At 38.0% G+C, this 26,812-nt stretch overlaps 1 protein-coding gene across 1 annotated transcript in view; it reads right to left on the bottom strand.

Annotated features, from left to right (window-relative positions):
• Positions 1-20,623, bottom strand: part of CCDC192 (coiled-coil domain containing 192) — a 171,362-nt gene extending 150,739 nt beyond the window's left edge. Inside the window, exon 1 of the mRNA XM_064478786.1 lies at positions 20,483-20,623. Coding sequence (XP_064334856.1) covers positions 20,483-20,623 — 141 coding nt within the window. The remainder of the gene's footprint in view (positions 1-20,482) is intronic.
• Positions 20,624-26,812: the final 6,189 nt, after the last annotated feature.

Genomic DNA, 26,812 nt, shown 5'->3' with positions numbered 1-26,812 from the left:
GGTTATGACTTTCCTATATAGCCTCCTTGGGTGTGGCCTATTTTCTTGTGAATGTTCATGCTGCTGCAGCTGCTTCCTGTTAACCCCATAGAAAAGAAAGAACTGTACTCCTACATACTGAAAAAAAAAATCAATTTTTTCCCCTCTGGTTTAGGAGCCCACCAATTTTACGTGTCCATTTCCTGGTGATACAATAGAGCCATCTGGTGGTAAATGGAACCAGTCATAAAAATAAAGCAGTCATTGAGTTCCTAATTGTTCACACCACACTCTGAGCCTTAGGGCCCTGCCATGGACCTCTAATATAAATGAAATTCCGTGGGATGAGCGACAAAGAACTGCTGCTATGTCTCAAAAACAGTGTGGCATCTAGGTCACACCCGGCTGCACAATCTCTCCCCACATCAGCCTTTGGGGATGAACATCTTGGGCTACAACACTGATATTTGGGCTGAACCAATGATCCTCAGCACCTCATACATGATTCTAGTAATTTCAAGAGTCAGTCCAAAAAGTCTCAAGCCTTAAAACAAAATTCTTGTGGATTTACATGTACTGATAGTTTATGCTACAAAAATTTTTAAGAAGAAAGGAAAAATTGTTAAGAGGCCAAGCTATTCCAGAAAAGATGAGCCCCTCATCTGGACCACTCTTTCCAGGGAGAATCTTCTTGTCTAATGTTTGACCTCAAGAGGAAGTTTTCAAAATTTTTGTGAGTAGACCCAGCAAGATCTAATCTATTTCTTTAGGTCTTTTTCTCCAAACATCCCAAATTTCTCCAGCCAACAAGGACAGCCATTTCTAGTAAGACAAAAGCATTGTATGTAGGTCAAAGCCAAATGAAACAGGCTTAACTGGACACTGTTATGAAGTAACATAGGACTTTTGGTGCAGGTAGATTTAAGAAATCACCACGTGTTACATAGAACAGGGAGAGTCCTGAGCAAACAGTGAAGAATGCAAAGCCTATTTTGTGCGCCTTTACCCCAGCTGCCTGCTGTCACTCCCGACTCCCTGCCCTGCCTCCCTGTCCCCCACTCCTTTAACCGGAAGAGCCATGAACCCATCCACATGGAGGTAAAAATGGCTCACACCAAGCCACATACTTTTTAATAGGAGGCAACCCCCCAGCCACCAAAGGATGAAGATTAAACCAAGAATAACTTCAGGAATATATACTTTCAGAAGTATATACATGGGGTTAAGAAGTTTTGGAGGTAGGTGTGTAATTTCACAGACCCTAGACAGGCCTAGTTAGTCATTATCCCAGTTGGCAAGGATGTGAGGGCAGAAGGGCAGAAAGGTGAGACTCACACCACTACGTTCATTCTGCCTCAGGCACATGCGGACACACCCAACATGAAACGAGTTGTGTTGCTTACGAACACGAAAGTGTCTTGGTAGTTAAAGTAATTGATGAGTGAATTATACTGATCAAAAATGAAAATATATGATATAGATGGTGGTTTGTGGATTGAACCTGTGTCTGTGGAATTCCAAATGGTAAATTCTCGTACTTCAGTGGGTATTCCAGGTTTTAACTTCAATTCGTTGTCTTAAAATTTTCTACCTAAATATCCATCAGTAATCTAAGTGCATGTGTCTAAGATAACCAAGATGATCAAATTAAAAGAATATTACAGAATATGAAAAATTCAATACTCTTTGATTACGGTAAATACTGTAGACTATTAGGTGTGTGTAAAAGTTAACAGTCTGCTAATTGACAAATCTGCAAAATGCTAAGAGTAGATTTTCTTTGGCTACAAAGACTCCTCTCTTGAGAAGCTGGAGGGAAATTTACTCTTCTTTAAAATTTAGTTTTTCTTGATTTCTCTAACCCATCTCAGTACCTTGTCATTGTCCCCTTCCTTACTTTTAAGTCAGTTATTTCTTTGTCTTCAGTGACCTTGCTCTTCTTCCTCACCATACAAATCCCTTACATCCTTCAGGACTAGTTCAAGGTCTCTGATTGATCCAAATCCTCCATTCTGCTCTGAATCCTTGTGCAGTACTTAGAAAGTGCCCTGCATGCAGAGGCCCAATAGCTCTGCATTGAGTGTTTAGTAGGAACTCAATAAAGACATGTTGATTGATTGAAGGCCCAGCAGTCAAAGGTGACTGCACCAGAAGGAGCAGTCCTTCATGCTGAGAGGCTGTAACAGTGACTTCTTTGAGCAGTACTTTCCATGCATCTGGCTTAAAACACTGCCATGGGTCAGAGCCCCAGAGAAAGTACACTTGCCAAGGCCAGGGCTCAGACAGTCCAGCAGAGGGCCAGGAGGTGGCTATGAGTTTAGGTGATGATGGCAGGGCTGATGTGATGAATAATGCGGTAAATCGGATAACTGGACAGATGAGGTGCTCAATTAATATTATTATTAATAACTCTATCATCCTAATTCCTTTCAGGAGAATCATTTGATATTAAAACTTTCTTGCTTATTTTTAAACCCTGGGAAAAGAAAGTCCCTATGGAGGCACTTTTGTAACAGCAAATGATCAAACCACAGCAGTGGGAAACTCAGTCAAGTATGTGATTAGAACAAAGTTAATATGTTAAATATGTGTGTGTACATTTCTTTAAAAGCAAGATCGCTAAATCAAGATGTGGTTATGGCAAATTCCACCTTTACAGAAAAGCATCTTGACATGGGTCAGTGTAAGACAATTAAATGTTTTTTAGCAATCTGAAGCATCTCATGTCCAGGGTTCCGGCAGCAGCCCCTACCCAGAAGTGCAGTAACTTCCTGCTTCCTTATTGCCAGATGAAACGTGCTTTCAACACATTTCTCAGTAGTCAGGCTTCCTGCTTGATGTCTCATCTGTTTATTACAGCTTTCCATTCCTCTTTCTCCCCCTCAACAGTCTCCAAAGGCCCTTAAGTTCCTTACCCTTCTACAACCTGCTCATATTTCTCATGCAGATTTAAGTCTTTCCACAACCCCCCACCTCAAGCTCTTACCCCTGGGCAAATTTTTTCATCCCTTCCCCAGTCTCTGGTGATCAGAATTTACTTTACAGTGAAAACTTCCCCACTCTTGTGTCCTTTTGTGCTGAGCTTTTGCAATAGCTCCTTAGGCTAAATTGCCAATTTTAATTTAGGCAACAATTTAGCAACTCAGTTTTCCTGATTCTAGTCCATTCTAGTGAAAACAGTATTCCTCTGTGTTTGGGATTGTGTCACTATTTACCTTATGAGACATTTAAATTTAAAGCTTGAACTATTGTCAAAGTCCAATGAAAAGAGGTTCCAGAATGTGCCCATTACTACAACTATGAAGGAGGTGGCCATGGGAGGTTGGCGGATGAGCCCTGACTGAGGAGAACTCTTGCTTTAATCTGGAAGGCCACATTGTGGACCGGACAGGACTCACACTGACTATGTGACTTAGGCTATGTGACTTTTGGGCTTCACTTCTCAGGGCCTCAGTTTTTTCATCTTTCAATGAAAAGTGTATTGGTCCAGTCCCAGCAGGAACTAGATGGCCACTCCAATGGAGTGATTGAGGGTAGTTTAATGAAGGGAACGGCATGGGTACAGTTAAGGGTGTCAACAAAGGATGGTGAGATACAAAGATACTCTTTGCCTTATTACCATGACCTGGAGAGGTTATGGGAGAGCGTTACTGCAGAATCTAGAAAGGGAGCTTGTGGAGAGGGTCATCCTGTGAACTGAGACCTTGGGCAGAAAAATACAGCCACTGCCAATCTGTACCCAGGCAGTCGTGGTGAATGGACCAGTGGAACAAATAGCCCAACCCTCCTCTCCTCTCCCACTCTGTGCTTCTATCTGTATCTTTCTTGGGCTAAACCCTATGAGAAGCCAGAGGGCGAGAGAGCCTCTATGACAAGTTTAGAGAGACCAGCTCCCTGACAAAGAGCAATGAGGGATGGATGAGAGTGTATTTGGAGGGAGAAGCAAAGAAATCTCTGGCCAAAGGTTTTTTTTTTTTTTTTTAATTGAAGTATAGTCAGTTACAGTGTGTCAATTTCTGGTGTACAGCATAATGTCCCAGTCATGCATACATAGACATGTATTTATTTTCCTATTCTTTGTCGTTAAAGATTATTATTCTCTTTGTGCTCCCCAAATGCCAGCCCATAGGTCAATGTTAGTTTGTGATAACATTTTCACCAGTCAGCAGGAAAAGGACAAAAGCAAACTTTTAAGAACATTGTGAATTTTTCATGAAGCCCACGTTTTTCCATTTAGAGGACTGTTCTTTACTCTGAGATGATGATCATCCTATAGATTTTGGTGGTAAAAAGATGTTTCTTTAATGAATGACAGTGATAGCCTTTGGGAATTATTGTATTTCACTGGTTTTTTTCCCTTGAAAAACTGAAAAGTTGACAGTCCTACAAGAACTAACCCCAATTATTTTTGATGGAAATTCTTATTGGTTTGTGAAATCTAAGTGTAGAGACTCTCTATCAAATTATACACTGGATGTTTTATCAGGTGGTCGTTCTAGAACTATAGTCTCTGAATTCCCCTGGACCAGGTCCAAGATGGACCTGAATTCAATATCAAGTTGCTTTAGCAAAGTTCCAAGATACTATTATTCTAGGAAAAAAAACCACACACACACATTTGTAAAGGTCAGCCTTTTACCCTGTGAAAGATTTAACTCCTTTTCCATTTCTATAGCATCAGTGATAGAATAAAAAAGGTATTCAAAAGGAATTGTTGACCCAGATTTTAACTTACAGAAAGATTGTTGGCCTGAAAGTTAAAGAAAAATGGCCATGTGGCATATGATAATGGCTTACCTGAAACTCTAAAGAGGCCAACTCATTTTAGTTTAATTCAAAGCAATTCAATTCATTTAAGTTAAACAGTATTGATAGCTCACTGTTTGCCAGGTACTGTGCTAAGCAGTGGAGAATAAGTAGTAACCAAACAGACAGGATTAATATCCTCACCAGATTCTTCACTTAAAATTTCTCTCCAATACAAAATTCTAGGATTTAGTTTTATGTAAAACTCAAACTAATGTCAGAAGTTTGGTGGTTAATTTAACATTTTTATACTCATTCATAATATATTGCTCTGTGCTTTGGGGCCCTGTTCGTTTCTCTTTGATGAGGATGCTGGTAGATACTAGGAGGAGTAAGGCAGTCCTAACCTGCTTTCAGATATTCCAGATCTGTCTCAAACAATGGTGTTTTATAAGTCCTTATAGACTGTGTCTAAATAGTGTCAGAGGGAAAAGGGGACGTACTAAACAGTATGTATCTTCTATCATTTAAAGTTAACAGTAAAGCAGGGATTGACTTAGGGGAGACCTGAATTGGGGCTCATATTACGTTATAGGATTTGTTCCGTGGCTTAAAATAGCCCTCAACCATTTTGGTTTTATGATTTGATTTCTTAAAACTGAGCATCACAGATACACCTGATAATATCAGTCAGTTCTCCTACTAGAAAAAAAATGCCATTGCACATGCTTGCACACATACACAATAAGCACACGAGCACACAATTTTGCATGTACTTTCAGGTTGTTTCTTTCAGTGCTATTCGTGTAGCCCAAATTACAAGTTCAGAGGGAATAGTGTATTCCAGCTCCTTTAATTTTTATTCTAAAACAAAATACCAAATCTTAATGAATGAGAATATCGATATGTTCTCACTGCCTCTGTTGTAGATCAAATGTAGATGGACAAACGAATAATCTCTTCCTAGAGAAATGCCCCAAACTCAAAAGAAACAAAGTGGCTTCTCTTTCTGGACAGTACAGCAAATAGCATACCTTCCCAGGGAAGCCTGGTTCCTGTACCTGAAACCACACAGCAATTAGTGCTAACCTGTCCTGCTGACCATCACGTGAAGATTTTATTTTATTTTATTTTATTTAAGAATGAGTTGGGTAGTTTATTTTTTTTTTAATTGAAGCATAGTTGGTTACAATGTGTCAATCTGTGGTGTACAGCATAATGTCCCAGTCATACACATATGTACATATATTCGTTTTCATATTCTTTTTCATTATTGATTACTACAAGGTATTGAATGTAGTTCCCTGTGCTATATAGAAGAAATTTTTTAAAGATCTATTTTATATGCAGTAGTTAGTATTAGCAATTCTTGAACTCCCAGTTTATCCTTTCCTACCCCCTTTCCCCTTGGTAACCATAGGTTTGTTTACTATGTCTGTGAGTCTGTTTCTGTTTTGTAAATAAGTTCATTTGTCATTTTTAGATTCCACATATGAGTGATATCATATGGTACTTTTCTTTCTCTTACTGGCTCACTTCACTTAGAATGACAATATCCAGTTCTATCCATGTTGCTGCAGATGGCATTATTTTATTCTTTTTGTGGCCAAGTAGTATTCCATTGTATAAATATACCACAGCTTCTTTATCCAGTTATCTGTCAATGGACATTTAACTTGTTTCTGTGCCTTGGCTGTTGTAATAGTGCTGCTGTGAACATTGGGGTGCATGTATCTTTCATGAAGTAAAGATTTTAATAATGAGAATATATTTCCTTCATAATAAAAAAAATAAAAATACATAGCAAGGTAATTTGCTATTAAAAAAAAGATTTTGATTTTTTTAAAAACTAAAGGAGAGAGTGAAATGGAGAGTTGTTATTCAGTGGGTAGGTGTAGAGTTTCAATTTTGCAAAATGAAATTCTGGAGATTAGTTGCACAAAAATGCCAACATGCCTTAAACAACTGAACTACGAGTTAAAAATGGTCGATTTTATGTTATATATATTTTACCACAATTAAAAATTTAAAAAATTATAAAAGAAATGTATAAATTATGGGGTGAAGTCAACACTAAAATTAATTTAACTACACTACCTATTTCACAGGATTGTTGTGAGAACAAAGTGGAAAAAAAGATTGAACATAATAAAAACTGTAAAAGTTAGGAAAAGGAAGAAACATAGTAAGGTGATATTACTGAAGGAAATGATTTTGATTCCTCTAAAAACTGAAAAATACTACTTGTTTTAAATTAAATTTTAGTGTAGTGGAGTATATGTAATGCAGATACATTCCCCATTTGTAAAGGTAATGCACTTTGAATAATTGAGTTTTTTGTGATAGGATTACTTATTTTCTCACACATCATACAAAAGTTCAGATTCTGAGTGCTTTGGCATGTTGACTAACAACAGTGTTTTCATTTTCCCACTGTTTCCCAGTGCTTTGGTAAATGCATATACCTGTAGGAACAGGGGTTTTCAGGTCAGCTTATGAGTAAAGTGATGGAATTCTATTGCCCAAGTTGAAGTTTTTCAAACTTACTTTTGTGACTAAATTATTGCTATAAAGTGTATAGTCAACAACAAGCTTTTATGATTGGCAGTTTCAAAGTGAAGGTAATTTTTTTTTCTGCCAGTGACTATTAGGCTCTAAATAACTAACTTTTGTTTAAAAAAAATCCGAAAAATTTAACTGCAATGATAAGGACGTCAGTACTCTAATGGTGCTGTTCCCAGAACTAGCAAGGAAATCCTCAGTTGAACTTGATGTTCCTTGAGAAAACTTTTCCATGATAAACCCCCTCTTACCCCAAACCAGCCTGGCATTTGCTCAGACTCCCCTCTTTACCAAGATCTGAAGGAGAAATGTGTTATGCATCCTTTTGGATCAGATAAAAGTTCAGCAACAATTTCCATAGCACATTCCAATGTGATAAGGTAAGCTGAGGACAAATGAGAGAGCTCTCTTTTGTGGTAAATTTCCACTTCTTTTAAGGTCTCCCAGTCAAAATGGCAAAAGAGGCATGGCCAGAACGTCAGAAAAGGTGGCATAGCTACTCACTGGGACTCAGTTTTCTCACCTATGAAATGAGATCATTATATCTAATTCATCTTGCACTGTGTGGTGGCCATTTGTCACACTATATCTTTCCCTGTTTGGAGAATTTCCCATCTCATGAATCCCATTTCCCCAAAGTGTAGACCAGGAAGTCCCTCTCCAGCCTCCTTTGCACCCCACTGTAGGCGTGTGACTTAGGTTCCCCGAATCAGACACACCAGCCTGAGAATTCAGTATCAATGAGAGTGGTATGAAAAAGGTGCCAAATAGAATGGAATCTGGCCAGGTTGACAGGGTCGTTCTGCTTTCATAAGCTGCAATGACTTAGAAGTAGCATCTCATACTCAGGGGAAGTGGCAAGAATGTGGGGCCTGTGCCCAGTAGCAGCAATAACAGGTTCTTCACCGGAATCTGGCAAGGAAATTGGGTATAGTCTCCAAGCCTCATTCTCTGACTCGCCTAGGGATCTTCTGAAATCCATTTTCTCCTTAATACTAACTAGAATGGATCCTGTTGGTTTCAAATGTGAATCTGACTGATTATTACTAATTGTTCGTGTAGCTTTAAGCAAGTAATTTAATTATTCCGAGTCTCCATTTCCTTACCTCTAAAAGTAGAGGACATGATATCTCAACAAGGGCAGCTGTGATGATTACATGTGGTAATTGTAGAAAAATGCTTAGCGTAACGCCTGACCCGTAGAAGGAAGTTTTAAAAGTTATTTTCCTTTTAAACTCTAGGTTTTGTTTCTATGATGTAGCTCTAGGAGCTCACAGCTTAGGAAAGAGCCCGAGCTTTGATCATAAAGACCAGAAACTCTCAGAAACTCTGGTGGTCTTGGCATTGTGTAGCTACACCTGGTCTGGTTACTCCTTGTTGCAAAAGTAAGTCATTATGCATAATATGAGAGCAGAAATTCAAAAACGTGTTAGAAGAGGGAGCAGCCTGTACCCTCATCTGCCTGCTTAAAGAGGGTTTGTCCTTGGTTTGCTCCATTTCTTCTTTTTCATGGTTTCTTGATAGTCATGTTTTTTTGGGGCTTCTGAGATGAAAAGTGGGAGACTGAAGAGCAAGAGGAGAATGAACTAGGGCTAAAGGCAGAAGTGTTCCAGGGAACCTCTGGGGTGAAAACTTGGAAAAAGCTTTCATGTGAGATAGAAACTTAATGGAAAAGGAAAGAAGGATTTTTTAAAAAGTGCGTCTCTGAAATTTTTCCTGACATACTGTTTAATTAACAAAATGTAGCCCTCAGTATACCATCAGAGTTCCTTGGACCCAAATGTAGTTTTGAAGTTTTTTGTGCCATTCTATTCATAAACATCTATATTTTACAGATTTTATTCTTTCTTAGAGGTCTTACAACGAATGCATGTGTATATACGTATATTTCTATGTATGTGTGTGTATACATATGTATCTTTTAAATGAAATAAAACTCACTCTGTCTTGCAAGTATCATACACATCCATTGGAACCTTTTATATAATCTAAGGCATTCTGGAATCTTAGTGATCTTATTTTTCCTATATTTGAAATATATTGCTACTTAATCATCCTAGGAATTATTTTTTATCATTATTCCTCAATTATTTCCAACTATGGCTTCAAAAAAAAAAAGGCTAAGAAAACAAAAAGAACTGTGGAATTGACTAGAAGGACAACATAATAGTAAAAGTAATCATTATCTCTCAATTTCTAATTGTATTACCAAAAGCATGGCATCATCTTTCAAGATAGAAAGAGGAGACACCATTTTTATAGGACATTTTTGGCTTTCATTAAACACAGGTGAGAATACTGCATTTTTCTTTTTGCATCCATCATGCCCAAAGAGAAGAAAACAGGCAGAGGAACACATTTCACGATCTCAGACAGATCAGAAGGTGAATCTTGACCAGCACAGTGCAGTGCAGTAGCCACTAGCCACCTGTGGGGTTGAGCACTTGAAATGTGGTCAGTTTAAACTGAGATGTATTGTAAATATAAAATAGACACGAGATTTTGAAGACTTAGCCCAAGCATATACGAGAATGTAAGACATCTCAATATATTTTATATTGATTACAAGTTAAAGTGACAGTATTTTGTATATATTAGGTTAAATAAAATATATTATTAAAATGTATTCCACCTGTTTTCTTAAAAATATTAATGTAGCTACTAGAAAAATCTTAAATGGCTTGCAGTATATTTCTATTGGACAGTGCAGTTCTAGACACTAGATGGTAGAATTAATCATGTAAGGGACATAGACTATGCATCTTCAAATCCTGACTTCCTAGAGATTCAGATGAATGTCCTTGAGGTCATGAATCAATGAGTGAAAAATAGATCTCTAAGGACAAAAAAGGAAATAGGGTATGCTCATAAAGATAGGCTATATCACACAGTATTTTGTGATAAGAACTTGGACTTTTCTGTTTCGTTAAGAGGAGGTGTAACAGTAGTCTTCCATATTTTATAACATTTATATGTCAGAATTTTTACTTGATAACAAAGATTTGCTGTGTTTAAATTCTGACCAAAATTTCTGATGAGGTTCTTTTACCTCTGCCTTTTTTCTTCTGTGAGTTACTTGAAAATGATTTTTAAAAAAATTTATTGGGGTTATTTCATACAGATGGTAAATGGTGAAGACTATTTTCCTCGTATACTAAGGATTAAGACATTGAGTAATCTGAAAGTTACCTTGTGGGTAATAGACTGTTTTCACCAAAAAAGCACTTCTGAGATTGGGCCATTTAGATCTCAGTGTTAGATGTTAAGCAGTCGCAAAGAAAGTTATCATGGGAGACTTTGTGTAGATTTTCAGTAGCATGATTGTCAAAAAAAGAATGTCAGGACACATTTGAAAGCAAAAGGTCAAATGCTTTATTCAGAAGAGAAAAATTAATAGGATCAGAATATAGTCACCGTGGACACAGATATTTCTATTTTAAGGAAGAGTCCAAGTAGAAATAGCCCTTAGGGAAGCAGATTGTTCTAGAATTTATAGTATTTTCCTTAAGCATTTGAGGCAGGCAAAACAAGGCTTACTCCCTTCTAAAGAACACTTCTGAACTACATTTAATTTTAAAATATCTTACAATTTAGTCTTCCTTTGCATTAAGTGTATGATTCAAGAGCATTTTCTTCTCTAACTGAAAAATGTGTCCAGCTATTCAAAAACAAACACATGAAAATCATTTACATATTGATTGAGTGCTTTTTATATGTAAGGTCCAGAGCTAAATCCTGGAGGATAAAGCTGAATTTATCAAACTCCCTATCCATCAGGAGCTCAAAATGTGAAAAGGTTTGAGAAGGAGAGGAGAGATGTATCAATATTTTAAGGATGAGAAAAGACAAAGGGTAAAAGACATGTATTGAGCATCATTACTGTGCCATGAATTTTCTACACATTATGTCTCCAAAATTCAGAGAATATAAATGGTATAAAAATGAAAATGGAAATCATCCAGAATCCTACAACCCAGAGATTGTCACATGTTACTGTGGACTGAATGTTTGTGTCCCAGGCCCCCTCAAATTCATGCATTGAAGCCCTAACTCCCCATGTTGATAGTATTGGGAGATGGGGCATCCGAGAGGTCATTAGGTTTAGATGAAGTCCTCAGGGTGGGGTCCTCATGATGGGATTAGTGTCTTTATAAGAACAAACCTGAGCGCTTTCTCCTTCTGTCACCTTCTCTCTCTCCCTTCCTCACTTCCCCCATGTAAGGATATAGCAACTAGGCAACCATCTGTAAGCAGGACCTGACCATGGTCTCTGACTTCCCAGGCTCCAGAACTGGGAAAAATCAATATCTGTTGTTTAAACCACCCAGTCTCCAGTATTTGGTTATGGCAGCCAGGGCAGAATAAGACACCACATTTGGTGCACATCCTTCTAGATTTGTGTGTGTGTGCCTGAAGATGCAAATTATATAAAACATTGATTCATACTGTACATGGTTATATATGATTAAATTATGATTCTTTTCAATTAATAATATGTCACAGGTATCAGCTATATTTGAATAATAATAAATGTCATTTTCCACAGTTTTTAACTTTAAAAGTTGCCATAATTTTTAATGGTCACAGTGAGTTTTACTACATGTATATATAGTTTTCCCTTCTATTGGACAACCCTGTTAAAAGCATATTTATGCTTCTTTGTGAACTTGTTTTTTAATTAATATAAATGGAAAAAATGGTTACTGGATTTTAAAGAATGTATACTTGATACACATTAAAAATTACATCCCCCAAATTAATATTCCCACCACAGTACATGAGAATCAGACTTTTGTTACACGTTTGCCAGTAGTGATACTTTCAATACTTTTTATGTCTGTCAAACTCACAGGTAAATGTAATATCTAAGTTTTAAAAATTGTCTCCAGCAGTAAATTTCAGTTTAACAAAACTTTCGAAACAAATTAAGCTGATGTTATCCAATCTGCCTGATGAGACTGAGGGCAGCCGAAGGCCATGTTTTATCCCTGAGAGCCTGCACCCTCGTGCTTTGTCCCTGAGAGCCTGCACCCTTGTGCTTCTCACTCCCTAATCAGCCCACCCTCTACCAAGTTCCCTCCAAGCATCCAAAAAAGGCCTCCCAAAGGGAGACTTAACTCCTTTGGGAAAGGCTAGATTGAATAATTGTCCTAGCCCCTTGGGAGGATATTTTGTCTCAGGAAATTTTGGAGTTTGGTCAAGTATTTTTCTTCAGACCACAGCAATTGAAGTGTGCTCTCATAGTCAGACTGACTCCATGGTCCCCAAAACACGCTTTTCCTCTAATCTAAATATACAGATTTTAGAAGATGAGCAGATTGTACATGAAGCTTGAGTTTATCCAGAACATTAATTTGAACTAATATATTTAGCTTTGTATAGTTAAATATATGTATGTATTTAAACTCTGTCCCCTTTTTACATTTCACAGCTTCCTTCCCTGTATACACACAAACTTCTCAATGTTTCCACCCTCACAGAAAATAAAATATGTCAGCACTACACAGCACAAATTACTGTGCTTTCCCCAAATAATGCCCGTTGTTTGGAACTTTTTGCCTTTTGGAAAAGCCAAATAGAGAAAAAATGTCACGGGCAGCTGATGAAACAAATTTGCAGAGACTCAAATGCTTCAGTTTATAGAGGTCCTTTGCGCCACTGGTGCCTCTTGGGGAAATTCTGAAAAACTATCTGTAAACAATCTGTTTCAGTGCCACATGTTTTCTAAATTTCTTTGCCTGTTGACATTTAAAAAAAAAAAAAGGAACATATTTGCATGTGAAAGCAGGACCTTTTGTTTCTTACATTTACTCTATCAGAGATATTAAAAATGAAATAGGTCATGTTGCCCAACTGCCTATAAAGGATCATTTTTTTCCAAGTATAGACGTTGTTTAATAAACTTTTAAAACTAACAATATGAAACATTTTCAATATTCTTTCCAATAAGAACTTTTTATTGAAGTATATGTTATGTTATTGGCATATATGTGTTGTGTTAATTTCTGGTGTACAGCATATTGATTCAGTTTTTTTAATATATATATGTGTGTGTGTGTGTATATATATATATTTTTTTTCATTATGGGTTATTACAAGCTATTGAATATAATTCCCTGTGCTATACAGTAGGACCTCATTATTTATCTATTTTGCATATAGTAGTTTGTATCTGCTAATCCCAAACTCCCAATTTATACCTCCCACCCCCTTTCCCCTTTGGTAACCACAAGTTTGTTTTCTATGTCTGTAAATCTATTTCTGTTTTGTAATAAAGTTCCTTTGTATAATTTTTTTAGATTCCACGTATAGGTGATATCACATGATACTTGTCTTTATCTGACTGACTTCACTTAGTATAATACTCTCTAGGTCTATTCATGTTGCTGCAAATGGCATGATTTCATTCCTCTTATGACTGTGTAGCATTCCATTGTGTATATGTACCACATCTTCTTTATGAAGGATCATTTTCTAAGGGATACATCCTAATTCTTTGGGCAACCTTATTTTTAAACTAAGGGTTTTTTTTTTTTTAATGGTCTCTGTTCTCAAGTTAAATAGAACTTAAAAATGAGAGATTCTAGAGGTAATGTTTTATTTTGTATCTATCTATAGCATTTCCTTTCTTTCCTTAGGTTTAATTTTCTTTTTTATATCTGGTTTTATATTGCTGTAATTTTTGTTCACCAAAATTTTTCTAAAAATTCTCCTAGGCACGTGATATGATTTCACTTGCCCAGTCCTTCAAGTTGTTTTTGCCGTATGACTTCTTTGATTAATGCAGTAGGAGCAGAAGTGGTGTGTGTAACATGCGGGCAGAGTATTCTCTGTGCAGTTCGCTTCTCCTTTCATGTCTGCCTGCAGGATGGCAGAAGTGCACTCCTGGGCAAAGCTTCCGTCCAGAGGGCCCCTTACCAACTACAATGAATAGAGTCCCTCTGCCCCCCACCTAGGATGAGTGTTGTGAAGAAGAAATAAATTATTCAGATAAATAAAATATCAAGATAAGCCATTAGCCAGTTGCAACTGATAACCTTCCAAAATTTTAATGAAGTTTTGATCTTTCTTGATAGTAGCCAAAGGAAAATATATATATAATGGTGCCATCACTATGGCTTTTCTGTGTGCTGCTTGACCTTAAATTTCTGTTGAAGTTCTTAAAGAACTTAGGCTATTAAACTAGGTGAACTTTGAGATGATTGTTTAGGGACAAAGGTGGGATAGGGGCAAGAGAACATAATATGAACCAGCCCCTCACTTATTACAGGATCTCAGCATGAAAGTAGTTATACAAGAGGTTGAACAGTGAGTAGAAACTCCACCAAACATCTGATGTCTCAATATCTGAGGAGATAACATTGCTCTCCTGGGTAGAGTAATATTAAATGCTATCTAGATAACTAGCAGATGTCCCTAGAAGTAAAGTTTCAATTTCTGGACTATCTGTGTTCTTTCATGGGAAAAAAAAAAAAACTTTTTTCAGGTTGAATGAATGAACATTACCATGTTTTATTAAATGAACATGAATAGGTGCTCAAACGCCATCAGTTATTAAGGAAATGCAAATTGGAACCACGATGAGATACGCCACACCTATTAAAATGGCTTAATTTAAAAGGCCGACCTTACCAAGATGGGAGAGAATGTGGATGAACTAAAACTTTAATACACTGCTGGTTGGAATGTAAAATGATACCACAACTTTGGAAAACAGTTTGACAGTTTGTAAGAAAGTTAAAAATACACCTACCATGTGATTCAATCATTTCACTCTCAGGGATTTACCCAAGAGAAAAGAAAGCTTATGTCTATACAAAGACTTGTACGAGAATATTTATAGCAGCTTTATTTGCGAAGAGTCAAAAACTGGAAATAACCTAAATGTCAGTCAGCGGGTTGAAGGGATCAACTAAACTGGCACATTCGGTTCAGGGGGATGCCACTTACTAATAAAAATGAATTCTTGATACTCACTAAAACATGAGTGAATTTCAGCATAATTTTACTGAGTGAAAGAAGCCAGTAAAAGGGGTACATGTTGTATAATTTTTTATACATTTAAAGCTCAAGGAAGTGCAAAATAATATACAGTGACGTGAAACAGACCATGCTTCCTTGGAAACAAGGTGAAAGAAGTGGATGAGAGGGGTTACCAAGGAACATGAGAAATGTCTGTGGGTGATGGAAAGTCTTGTTTTCTTGACTGTGATGCCAGTTTATGTGTGTACACGTATGTCACAACTCAACAACTTGTACACCTTAAATTTGTCCAGTATGCTCTATGAAAGGAAAGGAAGGGAAGGGGAAAGGAAGAAGGAGAAAAGAAAGAAAGGAAGGAAAGAAAATGAAAGAAGGAAAGAGAAAGAAAAATCCAAAACAAGAAGTTCTGAGATAGCATTTCTCATCTATTAGAGTTGCAAAATAAATAAATAACCTATGACTTACACCAGCCTGAATCCTTAAATATACATAGAAATCCAGTTCTGTATTGATATCATTTAAAGATAAATAGGAATGTCTCTTTTAAATCATTTGACATGGTTATTTAAAGCACAAGTGATATATGAACAAACGGTAATTTATGAATGATTTGAAAGTTCAATCAGAGGGAAAACTCTTCTAAAAGCCGTTTTAGAATGCCAAAATTTAGAAATGTCAGAAACATGACCAAATATATGCTTCCTGCAAAAGTTTATTATATTTAAATACTTGATGATACCAAGTACTGGAAGAATAGAAGTTATACCGTGGACACAATTTAAGGGATTGCTTGCCTTTCCCACTTTATCAAATGCAATATTTTTTAGCTAATTTAAGGTTATTTTGTAAAGCTGACTTACTATATAGTGTGCTATGAATTTGAACTTACCAAATTAAAAATTAAAAAGTGCTTCAATATCTTTGGCACTTAAAATAATAATTCTTTAATGAAGTCATCACAGAGTCACAACTTGAACACTAAATGGCTTATGAGGTTTTATAATAAGCTTAGTTCTGCACAGTGAGTGAAATACTTCACACATATTCTAGCACTAATGAATTCATACCCACACTCTCACTTTCCAGTGTGCCACTCCACGTAACCTGTGTTCCTCTGAGGTTTTACTTCGTTCATTTCTACTTGTCCCAGTTCTCAGGAGTAGTTCAGGGTGAGAAACCCTAAGCCAGGTATCCGGTTCAGGTCAAGCCTCTTTGCAATACAACTTTTATTTCCTACACAGTTTCACATGAGGTGATTTATAAGCACTACCCCTTATCTGTCAAAGAATGTTAAAGTGGAGCAAAGGCAGCAGTTCAAATAACATTCGAATCCTCCAACAGGACCAAAGGAAAAAGGCCCAGATAAACGGGACAGCTGGCACATGAGAAGTGCATCTAAATAAATTCTCACTGGCTTATCCCATAATGTTCCTGCTGTACAGTAAATACATGACTCATCAATCACTCAACAGCTAGACTCTCCCTCAATCTCCCTGACTCCAAATTTCTTAATTTCTAAAGTGGTAATAATAGTAATAACAATATTAATAGTGAAGAGGAGGAGGAGAAAGAGGAAAAGGAGGAAGGGAGGGGCGAAGGGCAAGTAAAGTATCAGTACAACAGTGATGATTCTGAAAAACCACCCCTATCTGCTGCCTAAGGATTCAGGGGGTTGGCGTCTGTCAGTCACTCAGTGCTATATCTGGAGCTCAGCCCATTTGTTCTGTTTCAAATAGTACTGATGGAATGCCATTTTGGTATCCAAAATTTTGTCCCAGGGACATAGAAATGAATAAAGGCTCTAAGAACGCACAGTTTACCGGGAGAGTCGAACAGTTAAAAGTCCTATTGAGAGACCAACTCAGGTCACTCAAGGCAAACTGGGAACCATCGTCTCCAGATAGCGGTGCCACAAAGGTAGAGCATGTTTCACTCTGCGTGGATGGTCAAGGTATCTTCACACCCTTGGAGAGATTTTGATCCTTCATCCCAGTCTTCCCTACCACAGTTAACCAGAACTAGTTAAAAAGAGGCATCTGAGATCCACCTGCAGTTTGGTCCCACATGTACAGAGCAGAATCTGTTCTGCTGAGTGATCATTTTGTGAGTGCCAAGATTTAAAAGGGATTGTGTCATCAGGAGGCAGCACTAATTGTGACTATCCTATGGCCTTGAGGTGTCTAATCCTAACCTCCTCCACCTCCTCCTCCAGCTAAATATATTCTTTTAGAAATGTAAAAATTCAGTAACTAAAGCAGAACCAGTTACTTCAAGCCCCAGGGCTCCCAACTATGTTAAATGTAAATTGAAAGGAGATAGATTCTGAACTCCAGGAAGCTAATTAGGAGCCCTAGGCAGAAATCCTGAATGTGGTAATTGCCACCTTGTCCTTTTTCCAGTCTTAAGCCGCCAATGGGACGGTTACCTCTAGGGCGCTAATTGATTAGCATTGTTAGAGGAAAAGTCAGTAAACAGAGATTGGTGAACTGAAGTCTCCCATTTTCAAAACTCCAATTTAAATACTAGCCCAAGGGTTCCAGCTAACTGGAGAAAAAATGTTTTGATACAGTGCAGTTGAGGGACACTCTTTCTTTGGGCAAGAGACTCATAAATAAAATAATAAAATAATGTCACTTGCAGCAACATGGATGGACCTGGAGATTGTCATTCTAAGCGAAGTGGGCTGGAAAGAGAAAGAAAAATGCCATATAATATCACTTATATGTAGAATCTTAAAAAAAAAAAAAAGGACCCAAATGAACTACTTAATATTTATAATTTCGATGACTGATTTCTTGAATATGTGTAAGCACATTTGACTGTTCTTTATGAGTGTATTACTGCAGTCTGTTGATTCTTATTTTGTGATTGGCTTTATTCCTTTGATAACTATGTAAATTTAAAAAGCTAAAGCTCTAACCTGTTCTTAGAAACAATGAACAGTACATATATGTAAATTTAAAAAAAGAATTTCACTATCTAACAGATTAAAAAAAAAGAGAATTGTAAGTAGCTCTACTGTATAAAATGAAAACTAACATCAGGTTTTCTTTTGCTAGATTAAAAAATATGAAGTAAGATTAAACTGTCACTAGAGTTAGAAAGCAAAATTTTAATGAAAGTCATAGTCTACTCATCTAAGTTGGTTTCCCTTTGGCTTATATTTCTTCAACAAAAATCTTCCTCCTGAAAATTATTATGGATTTGAGATACACGTCCAGTCTGTCTGGGGCCAGATTAAATGAACTCTACTTAGAAAAGAGATGAATAAAAGTGATTGTGCAGAAGTAAATTTCTGAATATGCTGCTGACTAGATGACTTGTTCTTAGCTGGTGATGCTGGGGTGGGATGAGAGTGGAAGAGCAGAATTGCTGAATCCAGGAAGAAACAGGGAAATCGAACAGCAAGGGCCCATGGTTTTCAGGGAAGCCCGTGTGAATTGAGTCCATTCTGAATAGCTGTACTCCTGTACGTTCATAGATACTCTCCCATCCAGTTTCACCTCCCAAACATCTTATTTGAAGTAAACTCTTAGAAGTCTCATCATTCTCATTCTTTGGTTGAAAAACAGGCTCAGAGGGTTGAAACGTGTTGGCCATCATCACACAACTTGGAGGTGGCTAAGTTGGGCCTGATTCCTGGTCCTGAGATCTTTCTTGTATACCACACTGCCTCTACATCAGAGCTAAAAAGATTGTTCCAGAAATGTCTCTGGATGGAGTCTAGGGGACTCCTTACTACTGAATCAAGGGTGTACAGATAGCTTATGTTTTTCTTTTTTAAGGGAAATTCACAAACTTACGTCAAAGTAGAGAACTACTAGAGTGAGCCTGCACATACCCATCACCCAGCCTCAACACTTCACCACGTGCACAATTGTCACCTGAGGCCTCGAGAGGGGCTAGAGGAGGCTCAGGTGGAAAGGGCCCAGCTGTCCGAGGACTGACTTGAAGGAGCATAAACTGAAAATATCTGGAATAGACTGTGATTTACGCCCAAACCTAAATGAACCAAATAATATGATTTACCCAATCTGTATCATATCTGAATTCCAGGATTTTCTCACACACAAGCCAATACTCTGAAGTAACCCAGAATGTCTCTGATACTGTAAGACCACAGAGAGCAGTGTGGGATTCCAAGTAAAAACAGGGACGGTCACACCACACCTACCTTCCCTCCTGCTCAATAACATCCTTTAGTTGGCACTCTGCCCACTTTATCTCATCCTACTTGAAAAAGGACAGTTTGTTTTATTTTTAAAAATTTCACTAGTAAAATGAAAGCAAAGCTGTATTAGGAAAATCTCAACAGTAATGAAAGAAGTTACAGTTTCATTAATTGTAATGTTTAAAAAAAAGAAAATCATGCAAATTTCATTTCTTACCGGTATTTTGTTTGTTTGTTGTGTATCTGACTCTAAACTTCGGGACGTGGTGCTGAAATAAAGTAAGAGTTCAGAATTCCAGAATTTTATTCCAGACCTTCACACATTCATCCACACACACAGACACCCCACGTCTAGTACATCTTTATGCTGTAACAGTGAAGCTCCATTTTCTCAAGTATTTCCTCCCAATGTCAATTTCTGAACACTTCTACAGGAAATCAAAACTAGGGAATGTAAACTTTACTTGAAGAAGATAAAATAGCCTTTAAAGGTCCTCTCGAGAATAAGCAGTGTGAACAGTACAATCTGTTCTGAAAACCTGCAAAATATCTTATTTCAACTAAAAAAAAAGAAAAGAAAAGGAGAGGGAGGAGAGCATATCATCCTATGAAACAGCAGACTTAGGGAATTCTTTGTCTCCTACACTGTTTCTCAGTCAATTTCTCTCTCTCTCTCTCTCTTCTGGGTCATTTCCAATAATTTACAAGCATGCTGTTATTTACTGCATCTTGAACATTCTTAACCCTTTAGTTTTTCCTTGATTATTCTGACCCCCATTAGAGCAAAACTGTATTCTCACTGTCTCCAGTTCCTTTCCTCCTATTTTTCTCTAAAGTCACTCTGTTCAGACTCTCACAAGTGCCATTCCACAAACACTACATGTATTGAATTCACCAGTGGTCTCCGCTTGTATCTAGTGGTCATTTGTCACAACTCACCTTACTTGACAACTTTTGACATGATGCATCACTCCCTCCTTGATACTTGTTTCACTTGACTCCCAGGACATTATAAGGTTCTAGGCTTCCTTCCTGTCCTACCTGCTGCTCCTTCTCAGTCTCCTTGGATGGTGAAGAACCATCCAAGCTGGCAAGCTCTTCTCTACTCATATTCACTCCCTTGGTGATCTCATCCCACTTCAGGGATTTAATCATCAATATGCTGATCACTCCCAAATACATGTTCCCAATCTAGAATTGTCCCTTGAATTCCATGTTCATTCATTCAGCTGCCTTCTTGACATCTCCAGCAGGATGTCTAAGAGACATCCCAATTTCAACATTTCCAAAACCTAAGTCCTGATTCCTACTCTCAAATCTGCCCCATTTACAGTCTTCTCTGTCTTAGTGGATGATGACATCATCCTTCCAGTTGCTCAGGTTAAAATCTTGACTCCCCTTTTTGTCTTAGGACCCATGTCCAATCCAACAGGAGATTCTTGGCTCTGCCATTACAATATACCCAGTATCTCACCGATTCTCACCGCCTCTATTGTTAACACCCTGATTTAAGCCTCAAGCTATCATCAGCTCTTCCCTGGACTGTTGCGTTAACCTCCTAAATAGCTCTTTCTGGTTCTGCCTTGCCCCCTACCTTCTATTTTCGATACACATCAACCATAGGAAAAATTATTTCACTCCTCTGCTAAAAACCCTCCAATTTACTCATTCAGAATAAAAGCTAAAGTCCATATAATGATGGACAAGGTCCTACAGATGTCTCTGCCATTCAGCCTTCCCACCCACCATAGGACTCCATTCCATTCCCTCCCTCTACTTCCAAACACAACCCCACCTTCACCTGCCTGAATTCATCTCATATTCTCCTTCTGCATCTCTCCTCCCCAGGTCACACTAGCCTCCTCATTGTTCGTCAGTCACCTCCGCCAGGAACACTTCATCCATACTTGTCCACCAGGCACTTTCCCATTTCCTTCTTGTCTTTACTCAGATATCCCTTTCTCAGGGAAACCTACCACATGTCCCTCACTTAAAATTGAATTCCTCACCTCTATGCCCCTCCTCATCACCTTGTTTGATTTTTCTGTGCAGTACTTGCCACTTTCTAACATATTATATAATTTGCTTATTTATTATATGTATTGTTTCCCCCCAACTGAAAATATAAATTCCTCGAAGATGGGGAATTTTTCTGCTATTATTTTGTTACTCCATCCTTAGCGTCTTGAAGAGGGTTAGGATGGTCAATAAATATTTGTTGAATAAATAAATAAATGGATGATTTAATAAACCTCAATCTTAATAAGTCTCATTCTCCTGTTACAACCAGTAAGTCTTATTTAAAATACCGAGGTACGATTATTTTCTATTTTACCATCTCTCTAATGAATGTATTATTTTATATCCATATTTCTGTACATGTCTTTCACTTTTCAAAAAATTTAAAACCATTTAAAAGGTTCACAAAGTAATCAGGGAGTACTGAACAAAATTAATTAAATTCCCACTTAGTGGAAGGACACACTGGGGTTCTGAGAGATGTAATTGCTTTTCTTGCATCATATCTAAATCAGCAAGGCGCAGTATTTTGGTGCTTTCTACTTGAGAGTACCTCTTTATCATGAAATGGAAAACAAACTTTTGATCATCGCAGTTACTGAGCAAAACAACAAATGGTTTTGAAGGATCTTGATAAGCCGGCCCCTCTTACCTTCTAACTGATTGATCTTCTATCAGTGCATCTCACAAAATTGGCATGGTCACCAAACTCCACTACCCTATAGTGTCAGGGTACTTGTTTATCTTTTTCTTCATTTGTTTCCTTTGACTAGAGTGCTCTTGCTCTCTTGTCTGTTTGTTAAACTCCTACCTATTTACACCGTGACTCAAAGGCTGCCTTTCTCTGGAGTCTCTTTGGTCCAGTGGGTCGCAGCTAGTTTTTGCCTCTGTGTCCACAAGCAGTTTTTGGATGTCTGTCTTGTATAGCCCTTACTAGCTCTCATGATGTATACAATTATTTGTCTACCTATGTTTTAGCCTTTCTCAGTGACATCTCCTAGAAGACAAGGAGTATGTATACCTTGTCCAGAAATTAATACTTGGTCATTGAATGAAACCAAACAAACAAAACCATTCTGAGTATAATACATTTGCACGTTCAGATGTGCCACAAATACGTAAGAGAAAGTACTTTTTGAAGCTGAACCTTTTTTTTTTTTTTTAAATAATGCCTGAAACAAACCTACTAGTTTAAAACCAAAGGAGCTTTGGCTGCCTGACAATAATATTTAAAGGTCATGAGTCATGGCCTCAGAGTAACCATAGTAACTCAGCATACACAGTACAAGTCGTGTTGTACTGTAATTGAGGGAACAAAAGCTTTAGAAAGCCTATTAGCCTTGAGAGAAAACAAATTAGAATTAACAAATGTATTTATGAAGCTTGTTTTTATTGCAGTGTTTTCTTACTTCAGCGCCCATGGAAAAGCTGAAAAAAATCTTTAAATTTCTATTGGCAGGGAGTAACACTGTGACGTCTAAGCCTTACAGTTGCTGTTTTCAGTATTTAACGATAACATAAATATTTCCTTCCTTTCAGTGGAACATCTGTGTATCTGTTCTCACAACTTTCTACTCTGTGCTGTTTATGGGGGAGTAGTAATTAGTCACCAGTCAGTCCATGTGAATAAGTGATTTTAATAAAATTGGTTTGAAAATACAGCTATTGAGCACTGGATTCTTCTAGGAGAGGATTTCCTGGGAAAGTGCTTTTTTATTCCCCTAGATTAATTGCATCCAAGGTCTAACCCTCCCCGGCTTAGACAGCATAGGCCCAAGTTCCCATTTGGTTTATATAACTAAGGCGAAGGTCTGTCTCAAGGGCAAGAGGAGAGAGAGGAGGAGAGAAAAGTAGGGCAGGCAGGCAGGCACATAGCACAGGTTTGTTCCTGCTTAGAAGTGAAGGAGCTGAGTTGAACCCATCTAAAGGTGAAGCGAGGCAGCACGGTCCTCCACTCTCTCCTGCATCAGAGCCCTGCTCTGTGTTTGCACAAAGCACCAGCTCCATGCGCCAGGAGAAGAAACACCAGTGATGTACAGGGAGAGCAAGTCCTGCTTTCCACTTGGCTTCCCTGCTGGTGGTGCCCTGGGCTACTCATTTAAAAGTTGTTAATCACAGGCCGTTTTTCCTCCCTTTGGTAACATTACGTTCACCTCTCCAGTTGTCAGCACATTGACCTATTGTCTTTTTAGGTGCTGTGTTCAGAGAAATGAAAAGAAAGAGACCGTTTACTAAATTTTTATTTTCTTTAACAGACAAAAAACTTCCTTCCTCCCAAAGACTGTTAATATTTGAGGGTGCCGGACTCCTTTGCAGATCGAAACATTTCTCATAAAAATTGAGGGGATTTGTGAATTTCCCACATCATCTGTGGATCATAGACCCAAGCTTACCAGCCAGTAAAAACAAGGCCCACACATTTCATGTAATGAAAATACATTTTCAACTTTAACAAAGCAGAACAACAGTTACATGTGTACGTATCCCAAGGACACCACCTTCCAGGATCCAGCTTTTTCTACAAAGGAGTTATGGGCATCTCTCATTCAAGGTTTAAAAGAAAATTCTCAAGGGAAGTTATTTCCCCATTTTTAAGGGGAAATAAGTATTGTGTCAACATGTAAAGTTTCCAGTAATTAAATATAGATCAGTTCTAAAGGTGAACTATACTTCCGTATTTGTAGCCAGAGTTGGTTTCTGTTCTTATTTAAGGAGAGCTGGAGGGACCTGGCTTCTTTTGTGTATATCTCCTGACAAGGGGGCTGTGAAGGTGACATTTTATTACAGCAGTCCTGAAAAAGGGCTAACTCAGCCCCCTTTACCACACAAGTAAAAAAAAAAAAAAAAAAAAATGTTGGGTTTAGTATGTGGTTTTGAGAAGAGCAAGTGAGGGACATTTATTCATTCAACAAATATTTAATTGAACACATACAGCATGTTAGACCCTGCCCTACGATCTGGGAAGACAACGGTACTCAGAGAAAGGGGTTATTCTCCAGGAAGGGAGAAAAAGCCTGTCTGATGTTTTCTCCAGACATGAAGGAAAGGTTATCTTTGAAGCACTAAGTGAAGGCTACTTTCCCTAGAAATTCCCATGAATTCTTTTGGAACAGAAGGAGCTAGGAACTCACCTGCTTCTCTCTGGGGTTTCAGACCCTGGGGCCGCAGATGTCCTGCTATAACATTCTCCCATCTCAACTCAGGCCCACTGAGGTACCCTGTCCATGGGACAGACATCGACTATCCCCATTCCTTGGAAGTTTAGAATCCCTGTTACTGCTCTGCTGTTCCCTGTTGCTAGGCAACAGTAATGGCTGTGGAAAGGACCGTTAACTTCCCAGAGGGAAAAAATCTCAATTACAAAGCCACAGTAACCTCTTAAAACATCTCACAAATCAGATCCAGGCATGAGTACAGGTGAAGAATCACTGCATATTCATCATTTCTGGAAAATGCGTTCAGAGTGGGCCAGAAGCAGTGGTTTTGTGTTCAGGGCTCAAACCACGGCATGTTTACATCCAGAACCAGTGCTAAGGAAACAATCATACTGCTTGTCTGAGATGGGTGCACACATTGAAATGGTTTGGTTTACAGGTTAGCAAAGATTTTTGCCACAAAACCACCTCCCCTTATGATAATCTTCGTTTTGTGGGACCCACAGACCCCAAGCAAAAGACCCCACCTGGCTGCATCCTAATTAAGGCTCCTTTCCTGTCCCAGGATTTCAGAAGTGATAAATTGTGTATGTTAGCTGGCTTTTTGCTCATTGTCCCAAAGCATCTGCAGCCTCTGCTCCTTCTTCCTTGTTTGTCCAAAAAATACCAGCCACTGTCTCCCAGCCAGTTGGTACATCTCTCCCTGGATGCATTTGTGGACCCAGGTCAGCTTGCCCCTCTGGCAGGAAGTTAATGTAGGACCTTTGCAGTCTACAGATCAGACTTACTCCTGGGTTTTAATCTCTTATGTCCTGGGCTCACCCAAACCTAATCACACAGCCTATCCCCAAATGAATTAGTTTGGTAGGACAGAAATGTTTCTTATCACAGCATTTGTTTCTAAGGATGGAGCATATAGACCAAATAACTACGGTAGTAGTAGGAAGAGTCGAAACTTATCAATTAGAGAGTGTCATTAGCAGTTACTTCTCCATTAGAACCAAGATCCTTGGTAAAACAGCCCAGCGAGTAAAGTTATGAACTGTTGAGCAGTTGGTGTTCTGGGCGGAAAGATCAGCATGAGCTAGGTAGGTGTGGAGTGACAAAGATTGCGGTATTGACCTTGCATCTAGTTGGCAGCCTGTGTGGAATTCAGAAAATCATCTTACTTTTCTATGACTTAGTTTTTTTTTTAGTGTATAAAATTATCACTTGAATTGTTTCTGTCATCCCTTCCAGCTTTAACATTCTCTTCTGTTTCCTTAGCCCATCTTATTAAAACCACACAGAGTGGATTATACTTCAGTGCCTTTTAGAGGAATGTGCAGATGTAGTTGGTTCATAACAATTTATGAAAAGAAGGTCATCTCAATAATGACTGATGAAAGGCAGTGTAAGCACTAATTATTTATAATGCTTATTAATCTTATCTTACATCTCACTGATCAAAAAGAGGCGGAAAGATACATCTGGTACCAAAACCAGACTTTCAGAAAGTCCTTGAAAAACAAAGTGACTTTTCCACTGTTACTCCTTCTTAAATGAATGCTATAGAGAAGGATTTCAGAAGGAGGTGGTGAAGAAATTAATAGGTTTATTAAAGCCACATTGTTCTACAGAATTTTTGACTGAACAGTCTAAGTAATGAAATAAGTGGCAGTATTCTTTTATGATTAAGTTAAAGGAAAGTACTTATTAATGAAAGTCATTGAAATGATCCTGTTTTTTAAAAGTTGGACTGAATTTTGAGAAAAACTACAAATTTTCCCTCTAGTCTAGAGGGAAGAGGGGCTGTTATAACAAAATTTCTAGAAATGTATATAAATTATTGGCACTTTCACCATTACCCTGTGAGCTCATCAGGGATACTATGCACAGTTTGAAAACCTGTGGTCTGTCAGAAATGCATCTTTTCTTAGAGTCAGACATCATATATCTGCTTATAGCAAGGAGGAATCTTAAGGGGTAGACATACTTTATGTGCTCTCAGGCTAATGCTTATCAGTATGTCTCATTATACTTTGGTGAGATCAGATACAAGGTAAGAAATAAGACCAAAAAGGAAGGGAGAAGATGAAATATACAATGAGGAGAGGGCAAGACAGAACTGATAGTAGATTTACAATGAAGCAGAACAGCTGAGGAAAGAAGAAAATGCTACTGTGGAGGTTTTTAGAGTCTCTGCTTGGGAAGAGCT

This window comes from Camelus dromedarius, chromosome 3 (genome assembly GCF_036321535.1).
Source record: "Camelus dromedarius isolate mCamDro1 chromosome 3, mCamDro1.pat, whole genome shotgun sequence".
NCBI classification, from domain to species: Eukaryota; Metazoa; Chordata; class Mammalia; order Artiodactyla; family Camelidae; genus Camelus; species Camelus dromedarius.
Note: the sequence above shows the minus strand (reverse complement) of the source record. Positions and strands in the feature narration are given on the sequence as shown.